Source organism: Panthera leo, chromosome D1 (genome assembly GCF_018350215.1).
Source record: "Panthera leo isolate Ple1 chromosome D1, P.leo_Ple1_pat1.1, whole genome shotgun sequence".
Taxonomy (NCBI): Eukaryota; Metazoa; Chordata; class Mammalia; order Carnivora; family Felidae; genus Panthera; species Panthera leo.
Genome location: NC_056688.1, coordinates 53,329,469 through 53,348,260, shown reverse-complemented (window position 1 = coordinate 53,348,260; position 18,792 = coordinate 53,329,469). Strand labels below are relative to the sequence as shown.

Below are 18,792 nucleotides of genomic sequence, written 5' to 3'. Positions count from 1 at the left end.
CTCCCTGGAAGCCAGCGTCCCAAGTATACGTAAAGTATTCATTTTGCAATTAATGCTTATTCCCTCCATTGGACTATAACCACCATAAGGCAACTTTGGACCTATTCCCTTGCCTTGCACGTAGCACATACTTGATGGGTATTTGTTGAAATGAATCAATGAGGAAGACAGGAGACCTAGGTTCTGGTACCTGCTGCCTAACTTGTGGGATCTTTGGAAAGTTACTCTTCCTCTGTTGGCTTCAATTTTCTTATCTATAAAATGAAGGTTCAGATGAGATGACGTGTTAGGTCCTTCTGGTGCAGCTGACCCAATAGAGAGGGTCAAAGCAACTTCAATTTTGATGATATTGTTCTCAATTTAAACAAACTTTTCTCAGCACCCACTGGATGCCAGGCAGGTGTGTGTTAATTCTGGGGCATAGAGAGATTCAATGTATCATCCTCTGCCCTCAATTATGTTATATTCTATTTACCTATACCTTACTTTGTTCCAGGAAGGATTTAAAATGGGTCTCGTAATCTCAAACGATACTTCTCAAAGTGAATTTTGTACAATGCTAGTACTATGAGGTCCTCAAAAACAAGCTTCTGTGGTCAAATTTGGAAACTATTTTATCCTCGTTCCTATTCTATAAAGTCACACGGAATATTAATATATTAAAGGCTCTGAGAAGTCTTACAATAAAGAAACTTGCTTATTTTTCAGAACATTCTCCAGTTTGACCTCAGAACATTTCCCCCCATAACCACTTATAATAACGTGAACCATTCCATTCCAAAACCCCTCTTTGGGAACCCCTGCTCTAGTGAGCTCCTCTTCGCACACGATGCTTAGCGCACAAGTTCGGCGCTGCTTGGAGACTGCCTTGGAGGGGCAGGTGTTCTCGGGAAGGGTCAGCTCTACACGTGAAATCACAGGAATGCTTTAAATACAGTTAGTTTCTTCAAATGCACCAAGTTCTACCCTCAGGGTCTGCACTGTCCTATCAGTCTCAGGGTTTCAGAGGGACTTTGAGTACCTGGGGGTTAAATGAGGTTTGCTCTCAGTCAGCAGTTTGCTTCTGGAGTAATCACACCCCCATTAGCCAGCATGAGGAAGCCTCCTCCGGGGTGACATGCTGACTTTCTTAAAGCAATATGCCTCCTTACCCACCACTAACGCTCATTAATTCCACCAGCTCTGAAACTCATCAATAATTCAGGGAACCCAACTGACATTAACAATCCCCTCTGGAAGGACTCACATCAGGCATTTGCTAGAGCCAAAATAATGTAATTTTAAGGTTTAGAGAAGGGCTAAGCTTTTCAAAAGAAAAGATGCCCTTTAAATGACAAGGGACCACTTTATCTTCAGCCCTTCTGCTGAAGCCGATGAAGAAGTCCCCCTTGAAGCTAGCATCAGGTATGACAAGAAGACTTTCAGAATCCTTGAAGGTGGTTTTTAGTTATGCGGCAAAGGGGCTATGTAATATCCCTATCATGTATTAAAACGTCCCGTTTCTTTCTGGTTCTCTTTCTGGTCCTCTTGTCCTTTTTCGTCCCCACAGTCACTTCCCTAGATAAGGTCATCATCATCTCCCACCTGGATGATGGCAATAGTCTCCTAATCGGTCTGTTCTGTTTGCCCCCAAAGATTCCCCCTCAATTCTTTTTCCTCAATATGGCCAGATGGATCCTTCCAAATCACAAGTGTCATCACGTCATTATCCTGCTTTTAAAAACCTGTAGTGGCTTTCTCCTATGCTTCTGCTGAAGTTCACAATGTTGGTCTACAAGGTGCTGCCTAGATTGGGGGGGTCTCATTGATAAGTGGCCCCCAGAATTCACCTGTCATAACCCTCATCACACGTCAATGGAATTATTTATTTTATTAGTGTCTTCCCTGCCAGACTGCTGGCAATACAAGAGTAGGAAGCATTTCTGTTGTATGATATCCACACTTCCTGGCACTTAGGAGGATTCAACATATTCGTTAAGTGCATGTTGTGTTTTTAGTCTCTACCAACCCAACTGGAAAACAAAGAGCAAAAGCCAGCTTATCTTTGAACTGCATGGTACTCTAACAAGTCCTGAGTTTGTGCTGTACGGGCCTCTAAATTCTTTTTTGTTTTTTCAGGATTGGCACCCAATGTACCAGAAAGTCAGCAGGATGGTGGCCTGGCTCAAACCTAGATTTTGGTAGAGAACATCTGTCCTTTAAAGCAAGTTATGATTTATTGGCTTAATCCAAATAAAGGTCTGATGATATTTTCTGAACTGAAGATCAGAACGGGTAGTTTGAGAGACGATATACATCACTTCCTGGTGAGGCTGCCAGTTTGGAAGACACGGTTTGGAGGAAGAATCCTGGAAACTATGGGACATTCTTGGTGAAAGGTGACAGAAGATAGAATGCTGGAAATATGGATCAGGTCAGGAAATTCAAAGTCCTGGCTCCGCCACTTACTAGAAATGTGACCCAGAGTGGGCCTCTCAACTTCCCCAACTTCAATGTCCTTATCCAATAAAATGAGAGTAGTTACCTCTGCTCCCTTACAAAAACCCAAAGGGCTTGCTTAAGACTAGATGGGTATGAAAAAAAATTCACATAGTAGGAAAAGTTCTACCAAATAGATGGTTAACATTATGAAATTTAATCTATGCTGAGGACTCCTCTGATAATGATTATGTGTGAAATAAATTCCTGTTTTAAAGAAGCTCACAGATACGACTCTCTTTTGCTGGAATGATTGTATTCTCCGTTGAAGACCAGCACATAAAATGCAAGGGACTTTTCTTCTCAACACCAGGCATGCATCTCATGGGCCCCAGTAACACCTTGGCTGTATTTGGCAAAGATGTTCCAGTTGGAAAGTATTCAGTCATTTATGTTTCCCCCAAACCCTTTCCATAAGTTTTTAAATAGCAGTTTCTATCTCTTATTATAAGCCAATTTAGCTGTTTTCTTTACAACTTCAAAAATTAGTCTGGCTAATGAAGTCCTCCAAATTAAGGGTGAGAATAAGAATATAATGATAAAATAGCATAGCTAACATTTACTGAGCATCATCCCTGCCCGTGTGCTAAGCACTTTACATTCATTATTTTGCTCAGTCCCCATGCCCACCCTAGGGGGGTAGTTCCTGTTATCAAGTTTATCTTAGAAGGACTCTCAAGTGAAGGGAGGTTAAGTAACTTGCCCAAGGTCACCCAGTTCGTGAACTGCTGGACTTGGCGTTCAGGCTCAGGCAGTCTGACAGTGAAGTATTTGTCATTAACCACTGAGCACGTATTCTGTGCCAGGTGATGTGTCACGACTTCGGGACAAGAAGACGAACATGGTGTGGTATTTCTCCTCAGGGGGCTCGGAGCCTTTTTTAGGTACACATGTACCTAATCTTTCTCAGACACATTCTTAGAGTAATAAGGCCTATTTGGAAAATTAGGCACTACCTAATTAATTAAGATGTTTAAAATGGAATGACTTTGCCTGTAGGGAACACTCCTCAAAGATAAGACTTACCAAACTTGGGGCTTCTCTGAAGAGGGGAAAAAAAAAAAAAAACCCAAACAAACAGACCATCCACTCCCTGAGGTCAGGGGTCTGTTTCCCCAATTCTCCAGAGCCTATCACAGTATCTAACACATAGCACTAGCACCAGTGGGTGCTTCGCATGCAGCTGTTGGATGAGTGAACACGACAACAGCAATGTCATGTAGTTGTTAAGATTCCTTAGCTTGCTCTGGGGCCCCTTCTTTTCTCAGGCCACCCACCCTGGTCCTCAGCATCTTAATTCTGATGGACCAGGGTCTGTGTAAGGGATGGGTAGGGTGACGTAAGATGGGGCAGAAAGAGTGAGTGGCGTATGTGTGTATGGGGAGGGAAGGAGGACAGCACAATGGTGATGTCACAAACAGACTGAGCGCTTTAAGGGGAAGGGTGACACTCCAGGTATATCAACCACCGTGTGACCAAAAACCCACCCTCTGGGTAGTGGATGCTGTGACAAGGCTGGGGATGTGGCAGCATCTCAACACCATGCTTTATGGGGTGTATATACATTTCTTATATACACATTTCTTCTTTTATGCTCATACACAAACACACACACGAAGACAATAGGAAAATAGAGGAAGGAAGACCATACCTTTAACTACCCTATCCAGATAGTGCGCTTGGGAAATAAAAGACAGGACATTTAAGGTAGGATCAAGTAAGTGCAATACTGCCTGCCACATAACCATGCCGGGTGCTAAGGAGACACAAGGGATGCACCCCACGTTTGGGACAGACCCGCCATGGTGGTGAAAATAAAACCAAAGACGAGATGACATGAGAGAGGAGGAGGGAGAGCAAGCACATTCTCCAGAAAGGGCCAAAAGGAACTTCCATACGGTCTACGATCCAGGAGTTTGGAATTGTGATCATATATAAGAAGACATAGGGACAGGGAAAACAGGAGAAAAAGGAGGATGGAGAGCTGCAAAAGTGGCCATGCTCCTGCTCTGTCAGGTTTGTTCCACTTTATGGAAAACTAGAACTTGTCCTCTGTCCACCTGCAGCAGCACCCAACCTCCCTTTGAGGGAAGCAGCTGCATGAGACCAAGGGCCCCCTGTCTGGGCAGAGGGGCTCCCAGGGAGCTGGAACTTAGAGCTATGCAAAACTGGAATCATCTTTGATACGGGCTGGGGAAGTGGGTTGAGTCTTTGGTCAAATATACCACTAGATTATCTGTTTGCCATTCTGGAATTTTCCACGGACACATGTGCCCACATAGAGTTGAATGCAGAATGCTTGGTGTCCCAAGTAAGATGCATTTCTCCTTTGTGCCTCTTACACAGAATGTAAGGTGCAGGTCGATGGATGCCACCGTGAAAGAAAGAAAAAGAAAAGAAAACCTGACCACTTCTCAGTGCTCATTACCTCAAAAGATAGAATGATGTTGGCTTTGTTTTCCAATGGAGGGGTTGCATCCAAGCATTGGCTTACTTGGCCATCTAAGGTTTTGCGTATCTTGTGAGGATGGGTGTCAAACATTGCTCTGAAAGAAACCTCGCAGTACGTGTATGTGCCCCCTTCGTTCCCAGCGTAAATCAGTAGTATCATTTCATCTTCCCCACCTGGGCTACAGTCATAGCCCTTAGGGGAGCTTCCTTTCCACCCCTCTCGTGACAGCTCCCCTACGTGCACCCCCACAATGGCCAGACCAATGGCCCTCTCCTGAAGGGCCTGATGCTCTCTGTCAGGCTGGCCTCCACCCTCAGCTTGATTTCACACACGAATCTAAAGCACAGAAGTAGGACTGGACTGCATGGTGGGGCCTTATCTGGAAGCCCTGGGGTTCTATAAACTGTTGGAACATTCTTACTCCCCTCATGAAAAAACATAAATTTTATTTTTTCAGTCCTCTGGCAAGGAGAGACACCGTTGCTGTTCATCAATATATATTTGCCTCAAAAGACTGGTGGATGAGAGGCTACGTTTTGACTTTAGGTATCCATACGGTCTCTGTTTCAAGACGAAATATGCTTCCGGAAGGCCGCATAGCCAAGTGGAAAATTGGGAAGAGGAGGTTTTAACTGGGCCTGCATGCTTCCCCTTCATGCTTACAGATGCCACGGAGTCCGTGAGATCACAAGATACAAGAAAGGAAAGTGGAGGAGAATGGCTTATTAAGGCAAGAGTGAATAAATAAAGCTGTGAAAGGCTGAGCAATGAAAAGTAGGGCCAGCCCACAGGTAGCGCGGCCCGGGAAGCATCTCTGGTGAAGGTGAAGGCTTTCTTGATTCTCGGTTCAATCTGTCACGCTTGTTTTAGTCAAGCTCATTCATCTAGATTTTCAAAGCGATCTAAAATTTCTCAGACGTCACCTCCCACAATATGTCACCACATACGGCATCTGCGGGACCTCCTGGCTCAGGTGGTGTGCTTAGCTTTCAGATGCGGAGTTTCACAGAGCGTCATGAGCACAGACTGCTGTCATAACTGAACCCAGCTCTAGAAGCACTGGAGTTTCTCTCGCAGGGTTGGAAGGGAGACACCATCAGCGGGATCCAGGTGGCCACACCATCATGCAGCATCCTCTTTGAGGGAGTTCTCTCACAAGAAAAACCTTGCTCATCTCCAAACTTAAGGGTGATACCCAGGCTGTGGTGACGAGTACAGATTACCTCTACTCTGTCGGCTTAATCTTCCCAAGCCTAAGGGCTGACTTCAGAGAACTCTCTTCTAATGCCATTTCTTTCATCATCATCATCATCATCATCATCATCATCATCATTATTATTGCCATTTCACTTTTAGGAAAAATTTAGTAATAATGATCTCTTTTAAAAGTCAGTATGTTTCTAATATCTTTAAAAAATGCTTACTAATTTCCCAGGACACAGAGTGGGAGGAAGGAGGGAAGGAGCAGGAACAACAGGCAGTGGAAATGACTGAGGCAGACTCAGGTTGCAATCGATGTTGTGGGTTTCAGAAGACAAAAGTGGGCATTCGCTACTTCAAATTCCAGCTCCACAAGCCACTCTGTCCTTTCGTACCCAGTGATCTTGAGCCACACCGTGCGTCCAAAAGCTGATAATGGCCAGTCAGTACCAAATCCCAAAGTTTTCTGGGAACACAATAGAGCTTCCTTGTCTCTGGCTATTAAAAATGGAAAGGATAGCTGGGATCTCTGAAGTCCAATGCCATTTATTTATAAAAGCGATATGCAGGAGTCCATACTGTTGTTCACGCTTCTATTGTTTGAACATCTTGGTACGTTTGCCCTGGAATGTAGTCACTGAAGAATCCATCATGATTTTCAAACAGTAACTTTCAGAAAAGAAGGTACAAAGTCCATGAGTTTGCATTGCGCGTGGTGGATTCAGGACTTCACAAAATTCCTTCATCTTTCTCTTCAGGAGAAATGTTTCTTATGCTCTGTCTCTATTCCTGCCACTGTGCAAGAAACCAGAGATAGTGGTGGCATAATGCGATTCATGATACAGACTCTGAGCCTTTGGCATGAGTCTGTGAGGGCACTTCTATGGCCTCCAACATGCAAACCTCTTTCCTTGACTCGGTTGTCCCAACGTAAGTTTCCAAAAGTTTCTCTTAGGGTAATCCCAAGAAGCCTCAGGGGCCCCCCTGTCAAAGGCTGTGGAGAACATGGCATGAGGCTTTTCATTCTTCTTCTCCGGGAGCCTCTGCTGACTCTAACAGTTGTACTGCTGATATGCATCAGGCCAGATTAAACAAGGGTCATTATAGCAGGTGATGGTTAGGGTGGTTATGATCGTGTGACCTTCTTTAGATGTTTGACAAACCACTGAAGAGATGTTCTTGTTAGGATCTTGGATACATTAATCCCCTTCTCTCTTTGGATGAAGGGCCAATGAGTAAGTGGCCAGTGGCACCAACCCGAGAGGGACGCACAAAGCCCATTAAACCTCCTTCCAGTTTCCTACCTCTACCACCTGTGGGCTAAAATCCCCCCGAACCATTGACTAACCAAGCTCTTGCTCTGATAACTTGGGGTAGAGGCCTGTCCATTTTCTCTTGTCCTTGCCAGCATCTGTCCTTTCAGGTCACGGGTGCTGTTGTGAGAGAGTGCTTTCAACGACAAGCACAGGGTTGTCATACAATCACTGACACTTTGTGGGTCTCTTATAAGCTCTCAGTTAAGGAATGTCTGATTACAAACAAGAAACCTGAGAGCTATCAGCCAACAGTGGACAAAGAACTCCAGAAGATTTTGTGGCCTTTCTTTATAATTTCTCTTCATCGTGAAGTCTGGCTTTGCTCACTGGAATAATTGCATCATCCGAGTATTATTTTGATCTTTACTCCCAGAGGAGGATTTGTTTAAGAATCCAGATTTATATGATTGGACAGCAATCCTGAAGCCTAGTAAATAATTCTGTGTATCTGGCATCTTGAACAATCACAGCTTTGGGGTCAAGGTTGGAATTTTACAAATGTAATCAGAAGCTAGCATTTCCCACATGTGTTTTGAGACTTTAAAGACAAGGGGGCACTGAAGTGAATAAAACAACTATCATAAAAGTGACCAAAAATGTTAGTACTGGTTTCAAAGAAATAGGAAAAAATTAGACACCTTCTCAAATTTAACTATGATTTTTAGCTTTCTCTACAGAATTGGGAGGTCAAGGCCCGGACTTGACACCCATGAAATTCCTGGAAGAGACATCACAAAATAGGCTTTTTATGGCTCTGGGTTGACCACGTACTTGAGAAATAGGGCCGCATCAATTCATCTTACCTTAACTTCTGGATTAGGAAAACTGGGTTTCATCTATGCAAGTGGGGGCGTTATTGACGAGTGAGAGTGAAAAAGAAAAATCTCTTCTTACTTGGGGGATATATTTAGGATTGGGGTAACTCAGTTTTGGGATGCTGGGTGTGCAGGTCTGTGGGCAGTAGAGGGGGAGGCTGTAACGCCATTCCTCCAGAGGCCTTCTCGGGCACCCCCATTCTGTGATCCACAGAGGGAGAAAATGAAGCCCCCAGTGGCCATGTGGTCTGCCCATGGGACTTTCGCCAAGAGAGACAGACAGTTCCTAAGAGAAGGAATTAGGATTCGATGTGAAATAGTCTTGCTTGTTGACAAAAACATGGTCATTAAAGAGGATGCCATTGTCCATTTCCCTTTTGTTCTGAAAACCAAGCTCTTTTGAGAAAAATTAAGTAGTTCCATAAAAGAAAAGATGGACCAAAGCCTCCGCACAGAGATAAATTCCTACTATAATAATCTGCCCCAGGAAATGTCACTGGGGTGAAGAGATCCTTCTTACTTGACCATAAGGAGCCCAGACTTGTCTTACTGTTTAATGCCAGCTGGCAGGTAATCAAATCATTCTTTCCTGTTTACGGAGGGCAGTGGTGTGTAAATAAACAGTCCCTCTGCTCTTGCTTCTACTGTATGGAGGTCTCTGAATCAGTGTTGTGGATCCCAGCTTTTTCTCTGGGATGGGACATCACTAAGCTCCAGCACACGAGCTAGCTGTGCTATAGTGACCTACTGTATAGTAATGAAATCTGATAACAAGAGAACATTTAACACTTTGGATTTCTAACTCTTCACATCAACAGTTTTTGTCTTTTCTTTAATGATCCTGAAACGGAGCGAAGTTCCCTGGAAACAGAAGGAAGCGCTTCTTGTCACCATCAATGATCAGAAAGGGGTCTTTCCTCATTTCTATTCCAAAAGGAAAACAAAGGCACCGCTGCTGTTTCCCTCATTTGCATCTCCTACCCTCCTTCCCTTACACCGGACAAGGCTACTGAAGTGTTCCTTCAGCGCTAGGGTGTTGGGTTTTCCCTGGGATGCAGCTGGCCACAGACAGAGACCCACAGAGAGCAAAGCTGCCATGCAGGGAGATTAGACAGAGACACACGAAATGCTCACCACAAAATGAAAGGTAACAGAATTCTGAGCCAACGTCCTTTCATCTGAGCCACTATGACTTAGTCCATTACTTCTTCAATGTCCTGTGACATTTTTCTGGTATTTAGGACTGTCGGCCTCCCTCTTGAATCATGCGAATTTACCTGGAAGCATTTCTTATCTGGAGGAGAAAAAGCATCTGCAATCCCAGAGAGGAGCTGGCTCTTAAAGAGTGACAAAGGCTACTTGGGTGTGCAGGGGAGGAGAGGGCAGGTGGGAGTGGGGTGGGATGGTTTGACTTTCTGGCATCAAAACAAATGGGAAATTCTTCAGGCCAGGCTGATATACATCTATAAGGCACTAGACACAGCACAGCCTGCCCACCAGCCCTGTCATGAATCATCTGTGATTGAGCTGAGGGAGAACTTCCTGAAATTCCTCATCATTGTTTGACTAAGATGAGATGTTCTTATCTTATGAAAGTCTGACATCCATAAACTTGTTGGAACTTGGTATGGTGAGTTGAGGACACTGTAAGCAAGTGATAGAAAACAGAATGCGTTCTCTCTGGGCTCCGATTTTGGTTTTAAGAGGGACGGGCCCCCTTCTGGGCTGGCAGACTGAAAGAGCAACCTGTCCCCAGTCATGGTGAAAGTGAGGGTGTAGGGAAAGTGGGGTTTAAGGAAGAGGGCCCCGTGGGTGACTAGGGCCACTTCTCATCAAGGGACATCCAGGACCATTGTAAGGTAGGATGAAATTGATATGAGGAAGCCACCCAGAAGTGTGCAGTCTCTGCTAGGGACAAAGCACTGTGCACTGTGGCACCCTCTGCTAGGGACAAAGCAGGAAGGGCTGCCGTCGGCTCCAGGATGGCTCTGTTAAGAGTACGGGGTAGGCAAACCAGGTTTGCAACTCATAAGGAGAAGGCACAGCCTCTGGGAAGGGGGTGAGCCAGATGCCTCCGTAGCAAATTTGGGCTTTGCCTTGAAGACTGCACAGCAAGCAGCTGGTGAGGAGCCTGGGCACCAAGGCTCAGAAAACCAAGCCTCAAGTTCCAGTTCTACTTCTTAAAAGCTAAGTGACCTTAAGCCTCAGGTCCCTGAAAAGGAAGAAATAATATGTGTGTCTTCACAGGGTGACCGTTGGGAGCAGGAGTATGAAATAATGCAGTTAGAGCCCTCAGCACATGCTTGGCACATTGTAAATAATCAAAAATTAGAAGCCATTCTTATTAATAAGTGCAAGGAATCCCACAGCCATTTATAAACAGAGTGATGCTGTGGGGGTGGGGAATGATGAATACAGACTAATTTCAGATTACAGAACAAAAGGAATGGAGCCCAAGAAAAATGAGAGCAGTGGCTCCATTTGCTCCAAATTTCTTTGTCCCCCAAAAGATCTGGGGCTTGTCTCCCAGGTTCTGTAAGACCCAAGAGGTGACTTTCAGAGTCAGAGAGACACCCGGAATCCTGCCTTCCAAAGCCATGTGCTCACCATCTGATCACAGACCCTCCTTTTGAAAAAAATGGAAGGGGAAGAAGTTAAAACACACACACAAACCAGTTGATTCAATAAAGAGCTTTTGGTGAGTGCTCTTTCCAGGATAACAAACCAAGCAAAACGTCTGGCTGTGTTTAAAATCAACAAAAGCAGCAGGAAAGGCAGGAAGAAGGGAGGGGAGTGATGAGCTTGTGCCGAGAGCTGCCAACGGTGCTGCTTCAGCAGGAGCCATGGGAGGAGCCCCAGGAGAGGACCGAGGAGACCAATGCAGACTGGATGGAAGCAAGGACAGGGGAGGGAGGGACAGAGCCAGGCCCAATGGGAGGCAGAAGTGGTGCCGGGGGCCCGTGGGAAGCTTTCCCCAGGATTCCAGGCCTCTCTCAGAGCTCTGGCCTAGGTGGCCAGGGGGTGTGGGGGCCTCAGAGCTAAGCCCAAGCGCTCCCAACCAGATCATGAGTTTGATAATAACAGCCACACTTACTGAGCACTGTACCATGGGCCAGCCTGTGCTATGCTCTTTATATGCAGTATGATCCCCATTTTATAGGTGAGCAAACTGAGGCTCAAAGAGGCACTGGGACAGCCCACAGCTAGCTGCTAAGTGGTAGTAGTCATGTGTCTTATTCCTGACCCCCAGCTTCTTAATACAGAGCCCTACCGCGTCCGGCCCAGGAAGGGTAAATAGCGAGGCACGTGAACCAGCTAACAGACATCTGGGAAATGCAGACTGGGAGGGAAAAGGTTAAAGATGGCCAGTTGTGAGCTTAAGTCCAACTGATGTTGGGAAAGGCCAACCATAATGTCGCCAGATGAAAGGACGTTTTGCCCAGCTCCCACATGCGGACAGAGGCAGCGTGCCACCCGCAGCAGGTCCCGCAGCAGGTCCCGGGCCTGGGCCCGCCATACCGATGGTGCAGTGTTCGCCGTTCCAGCCGGGGCTGCACTCGCACTTGCCGTCGCGGCACGTCCCGTGCTCCGCACAGCGCGGGTGGCAGGCCCGCTGGTCGCAGGCCGCCCCCATCCAGCCTTCCTCGCAGCGGCAGGTGCCCCCCACGCAGACTCCGTGGCCGCCACAGTCGGCAGCACAGATCTCTGTGGGGAGGAAGAGGGTGGAGGGGAGGAGGAGGGTGGAGGGGGGGAGGAGGGGGGAGGAGGGAGGAGGGGAAGGGGGAGGAGGGGGGAGGGGGGTGCAGGGGAAGGGGGGAGAGTGGAAGGGGAGGGAGGGGAGAAAAACAAAACACGTTTTGAGCCGGTCATTTTTGGGAAAAAGGGTCACACTTGGCTACTCACCTCGTCTCCTGTGAGGCTCGGGAGTCGAATCTCCCTGAACAGTGACCCTCAGATGAGAACAATTCTCCGGGCAAAAGCCTGTCCTGACCTGTTTCCCTACCAAAATAGGGCGGATTGGAGGGCTCTGCTCTGTTTGCTTTCCCCTATTGCCAGCCTGTCCCTACTCTTGTGCTTGCCACCTCCAACGGGGACGGGCCTTCCAAACAGATGTGAGGAAAAGTCAAATTTAATTAAAAACTGGTTATGTGTGAAAACAAAGTGAGGACGAGTCCCCCATCGCCAAGTGAAGTGCTCGTGGATCTGGCTTGGGCACGTGCAGGGGGCCTGGGGTCTGCATTTCATTCTGGCCTTGACTGCGATCGAGGTGGGGTGAAAGGGAGGCCAGTGCCCCGCACCCCGGCGTGTTTTCTAGGGGGTGGCTCTGTGCTTCTGCCACCTGTGCTCCATGCTCCACACACTGCCCCGTCACTCCCACTCCAAGCACAACCTCAGTGGCCCTTCTGATCCAAAGCAAAGAGTTGGGGGACCATCTCACAGCCAGAGAGGGGTTGCCCAGCCCTTCGCAAAAGGCCTGTGAGTCGGCACGAAACACACACGGCCCGATTCACAAGCCGCTTCGGCTGGGGGCCAGTGGCAGCCTCACAGTTACACAGGCAGAGGTTGTGAAGTCTCGGAAACGGGTTTTAGGAAACTGGTTGAGCAGCTGTGGCCACTGATGCTCTCTGCCAGCACTGTGACGGAGACCCTGCCTGAAGTCTGGGCCTCGAGGCCCCACGGTCTTCAAATGAAAATCCCAACGCTTTTATTCTTTTTCCAACTAAATTAACTGGCACTGTGTCATGCTGCATTTGCCCACGACAGTTTGGAATCTTCCAAGCTGTATTCTGGTTTAGAAGCTACTAAGAGTCTAGCTATTTTTGAAAAAGGAGCTAAATCAAAATTAGATCGCAGAGGCTTAGACCTTTCATATCAACCTACAATGCAATGGCTACAATGTTTAAGAACTAAATACAAGGGGCACATGGGTGGCTTAATCAGTTAAGCGTGTCAACTTCGGCTCAGGTCACGATTGTGTGGTCTGTGAGTTTCAGCCTCGCGTCGGGCTCTGTGCTGACAGCTCGGAGCCTGGAGCCTGCTTCAGATTCTGTGTCTCCCTCTCTCACTCTCTCTCTGCCCCTCCCCTGCTTGCGTTCTGTCTCTCTCTGCCTCTCAAAAAGTAAATAAGCATTATATATATATATATATATATATATATATATATATATATGTAAACATATATAAATAAATAAATAAATATATACACACACACGTATATGTGTGTGTGTATATATATATATATATATATATATGTAAACATATATACATATATAAATAAATAAATAAGACTTAGAATCAGATGGGATTCCAAATATATGTTCTGCCAGTTACGTGACCTCAGGCTACCTATTCCATTGCTGAATTTCGCTTTCTTCTTCTGTAAAATGGGGGTGGTGACAGCATCCCTTCGGAGGGTGCCTGATATACAGTACGTATCAATAAATTCACACCGATCATTCATTCTTCAGATAGTACTGCATGCATGCCTACTATGCGCTGAAGACTGTGGCTGTGTCAGGAATACGGAGAAAAACTAGACATAATCTCCATCCTCTGGGAGATCACAATCCAGACAAAGCACAAACTGATGTTGGAATCCCAAGGGTAACCAAATAATCTACAGCTGTTACTGCTGCACCTTCTTGCTTATACACAGTAAATAAAAAACCATGAATTTTAGGATCAGATAGATTTGGGGTCCACTCTTGTTTTGTCACTTATTGGCTGGGTGATCTGCAGGTTGCAGGTTATGAAATTCATTGAGCCTCGCTTTCTATGTCTGTGAAACAGGCATAAAAACATTCCCATTTCACCATCTCACAGGGATGGTGTTAGATCAAATGAGGTAATGTGTGGGAGAGCCATTTTTGGCTTAATAACTAACACTTATATCAGGTTTTAGAGTTTACAAAGCACTCTTCATATGCAATTTCTCATTTAACCTCGACAACAATGCTGTCAGAACACCCAGCTACTATCTTTCTTAGAGGTGAGGCTACTGAGACCCAGACAGTATGAGCGAATTCTATAAGGTCATGCGGCTCCCCTGGTGCTCCTTCCTTGTTTTGACAATTCTCAGGGCAATATGCAAGACAGACATTTTAAGATTAAGGAAACTGATCAGCAAAGAGGCAGGCTCTCCTCTGCAGGAACCTCCTGGTTCTTCCAGCGGGTCTGTCTCCTTTCCTGGCCCTGTTGCTTATCTTTTGTTACATCCAAGTCAGCCCCTGGATATATGTGAAATGAAATGAGATCCCCTCCGCAGAATTTCCCAGACACTCAGTCTCACTTCTGTCATCTGGAGACTGCTGGGCTGCCCATCCAAACGCAGCATTTCCTCGCCAGTTTACGCCAGACACGCTCTCCTGGCATGAAGCTGAGGTTGCCTGGTGGTTGGGCCCCTCTCCATCAGCCTTTTACAAGCTGGGTTGTGGGCTCTTACACGTCTTAATGCAAGGGGCCTGAACAGGGTGACCTTGATGTTTATGGGATGCTAACTGATGGGAACACAGCCTGTCAGTGTTCAGGTTCCCCTCTGCAGATGGCCTCTCTGCCTGCGTGGGAGACTCATTGACTCCTGACGGGAGCAGAAACCAGAGATTCTGCTTTATCATTTGGTCTCAAGTTGTAGGTCCTGTTGTGATTTTTCTTATGTTTCTCTCTCTCTCTCTCTCTTTTTTTTGTCCTTGATATAAAAGGAACTGCTTTCGTTTTCCTTCTTGATTTTTGCTTTGACATGAAAACAGATACAACTTCCCAGAGTGGTTGCTGGAAATCAAATAGGATGGCACTGAAGAATGTGCTTTGACAGCTCATCTATCCTTTATGTGATGTAAGTGGGATTCTGTGAAATGTGGGTCATGGCTCCTTTCCAATCCCAGTTTCCTTGCTTGTAAGCCAGGGATGACACTAACCACTGGACACGGGTGGTGTAGGAATTGCTCTCACTTGTCTCCTCTCTCGTGTGCCCACTACATGCCAATCCTACAGCAATGGGATCTGATGGTAACCGTGCCAGGCATAGTTCTTTCCTGACCTCAAGGAGTTGACATTCTAGCATGGCAGGCAGACATAACTGATATCAGTTACACAAGTTCACATGTGCAGAAGTAAATCTTCTAGCATAGCGTCTGGCACGTAGTCAGGGTATAATAAATTATGCTCACACATACTTTTGTGAGAAAGAAAATGATGTGTAGTAGCATATGCACTGGACTGACGTCAGAGCATCGGATGTGAATTCTGACTCTGTGACATATCCAATACAAGTGAGCATTTGATAAGTTCCTGTTGACCTTCACCTGATACACATCAGAGCTTTCTGGCTGGTAGCTGGAGGGTCTGGGATCTGAGAGGAATCCTTTGAAGTACTATGGAGAACACAATCCGTAGGGTAGACTTGGGCTCCGATTCTGACTCCCCAGCTTCCTTGGGTCCTTGTAGAGTCCTCAGAGAATTATTTAATCTGGGTCATACTTCTGCACTCCCCAAATGAGGACAGTAATAATGGTCCCCCACTGGTTGAGTGGTGATAATGGAAGAAAAGGGTGCATGTGGAAGGCCCTGGGTGAGCTGTGCTATGAACACAACTCATTGATGAGGACTGAAGACCTCTTGTGTCATCAGAGCTGTATTTCTTGAAGAGGAGCATCTTCTTGAAGAGCAAAATATTAGCTTTTGTAGTGATCAGCCTCAAAATTTAGGTATGCTTTCTCTAGTTACCTTGCATGGCACCATTGGCCAATACCACTGAAACCCAGGAAGAAGCCGTTTGTATTTACAGCCTTGGCTTCCTCTTGAAATCACACGAAAATCCCAAGCTGTCTTACAATTTTGATTCTAAGCCTGTAAAGTTCTTGACTGAAGCATACAGGATCTTGGAGATGAACCAGGCCAGGCCCAAGAACACATTAGCTCTTCTCTGAGGGAAAGCCATGCCTATAGCTCTTCCCTTCTGCACCTCTGCCTTGCCTCACCCCTGTACATGCCTGTCTTTTCTCCAGACCAACAGCTCACCTAATGGCAGGCTTTAGCTTTTTCTCATCTTGGTTCCCCCGCAGCAAGCACCAGGCATGGCACAACATGAGATTTCAACAAATATTTGTTGAAAAAACAGATGAATAAAAAAAACCCCCAAAAAACAAAACTTCACGGAAGAGGTGTTAAATTACTTGGGCTTGACTCTGTCTCAGGGTCATATTGTACAAGAGTTATTTAGTTAGATATATTTGCACAGGGGCTCAGTCCCCTTTGTGCCTAACTTTCTTAGAAACTCAGCTGCAATCTCTGACTGAGAACTCTGTAATCTTAAAGGGCCTCAGTCCTTACACTCTCATGCACACCTTTCTTCCTACTGCTTCCCATGTCACACCCATTCTCCTTCCATGATGTGGAAGTGAGTAGGCACATGAGGAAGAAGTGAAAAGGGTAGGGAAAGATAGCAGGTTTGGCTATTGGTTAATTGTGCCCCAAAGTGTATACATAAGGGAAAAAGCTGCTCCAGGCTCCTCTCATTAAATGTTAATCCCTATACGAGCCTGGATGAAGCCTGGGACCTAGCACAGCTATGTTTTAATTTGTCTGGACTTATTTTACAATCCTGTTCGTTAAAATAGCTGGTACGGGAAGCTGTGGCGTTCCCCTAAAGGGACAGACTTACATATATTTTTCTCATAAAATTTCTGCGACTTGGAAAGATGCTCAGAATTGCCACAAGTGAGGAATGCAAGGGTCGCCGCCCAAGGATCTGTGGGCTTTCCTGCTGAGCAAGGAACAGAGGCAGGTGAAACAGAGTCTTGGCCCCATGTGACCTCCTGGAAAGTCCTTTAATAAGTCCGTATTTAGCACTAAAAGGGATAATAGGGAAGATTGTTCTATTTTGCTTAGGCCTTGAGGTTCTTAGAATGCCCTTAAGAAATTTTAATAGAGGGTTAAATAATTTTAAATGATTCCTGCTAGGATTTTCTGTTTTATCACTAGCTCTTTGGAATTAGTGCATAGCTCAGGAATTTCTCTGAAATTCTGGTACACGTTAAGTTTAAGCCACACTATTGAAGCAGAAATAAGGAGAAAATGTAGAAGCCTTGCCGGTGGCCCACAAATAATATCTCATTAAATCCTCACAATGGCCCTGCAATGGTATTTTCATTATTGTATCATAGCTGGGGAAACAGCTTGGAGGGATTAAGTGACTGGCTCAAAGGTAACTTAGCTAGAATGACAGGTGGCTATGATTAACACAGCTCTTTGGTCTGTGACTTGTGTGACCGAGTTGAGCTGAAACCTCAGTTGCAACGTGACACATTTCAATGACTGTTAGTTACATATTAGATCATTGCCCCAGCTAGAATACAGGATCTCTGAGATCAGTCAGAGTCTCCTTCCTCACCCTGACCCAGTGTTTACCATATTAAGTACTTTTCCTTTTGTTTGTCTGTTTATCTGTTTGTTTGCCTTCCATATGCCCATCTGTCCATCCATCTATACAATCCACCCAATCATCTAATCATCTATCCAGTCACTAGGCCATAAGCCTGTTTGTCCGTTCATCCATCCATCCATCCATCCATCCATCCATCCATCCATCCATCTATCATCCATACGTCCACCCATCCATCATCCATCTATCCATCACTCATCCATCCATCCATCCATCCATCCATCCAGCTATCATCCATGCATCCAGCCATCCAATTGTGTGACTTGGACAAGTTACTCCACCTTTCTCTGCCTCAGCTTTCTCTTCTGCAAAATAGGGTTTATACACTAATATCTCAGGTTCATCTGTGAGGCTTAAATGGACACCTTACAATGTGCCTAGTATCATACACATCTTTTATAGAGTAAACACTGTATGGCAACTATATCATGTTTATGTGCTAGAAAGATCCAGGAGAAGGGAGAGTTTAATGATCCTGGGGAGAGCAAGGGGATGATGTGAACAACCGAGGCACCTCTGAGCAGCTAGAGAGGACTAGATTTGGAGCATAATCTGAGGGACAGCTCTTTGTGGGCACCTCATCTTCTGGGGAGGGTTATGTAGGCCAGGACCTGTTTAAGGGACAGGCCAGGATAATGGTAAAGCACTTTACCAATGGCTTCAGTGTTCTCAGTGAGGTCAGAATCTCTGCTGACGGAAAGAGGTGGACATTTAAAGAGCCCTTTCGGGGAACAAGAGCAATAACTCCCAAAGTATAAGAAGGATGCAGCTGGAAGGGCCCAGGAGAGGCTAAAGATCATGAGCATGAGGTGGTTTGGCTTCCAGTGCTCAGAAGCAGGCTGTAAGCTGAGGGATGGTGAGTGGCTGGGATGGGCCTGGGTTTTGCAAGGTGGATATGGACAGAGGTAGAGACAAGGGAGCTGTGAGTGATGAAGGAGAACAGCTGGAGGTGAAGGACCATGGGACTAGGGGAAAATGATGGAGAAGGAGGGTGTTGGAGCTGGGCAGGAAGTGGCCTGCTTCTGACCAGGGCATTTCCCTCAGGTGGGTTTAGGGGTAAGAGAGAAAACAAGGAGAAAAACTTAGAGGACC

The 18,792-nt window shown here is 45.9% G+C and overlaps 1 protein-coding gene across 2 annotated transcripts in view; it reads right to left on the bottom strand.

Moving 5' to 3' along the window:
• The window catches only part of TENM4 (teneurin transmembrane protein 4), a 598,010-nt gene that overhangs the window by 109,673 nt on the left and 469,545 nt on the right, over positions 1 to 18,792 (bottom strand). For both annotated transcript variants that reach the window (XM_042904074.1, XM_042904075.1), the window contains one exon: positions 11,781 to 11,966. In XM_042904074.1, coding sequence (XP_042760008.1) covers positions 11,781 to 11,966 — 186 coding nt within the window. The remainder of the gene's footprint in view (positions 1 to 11,780; positions 11,967 to 18,792) is intronic.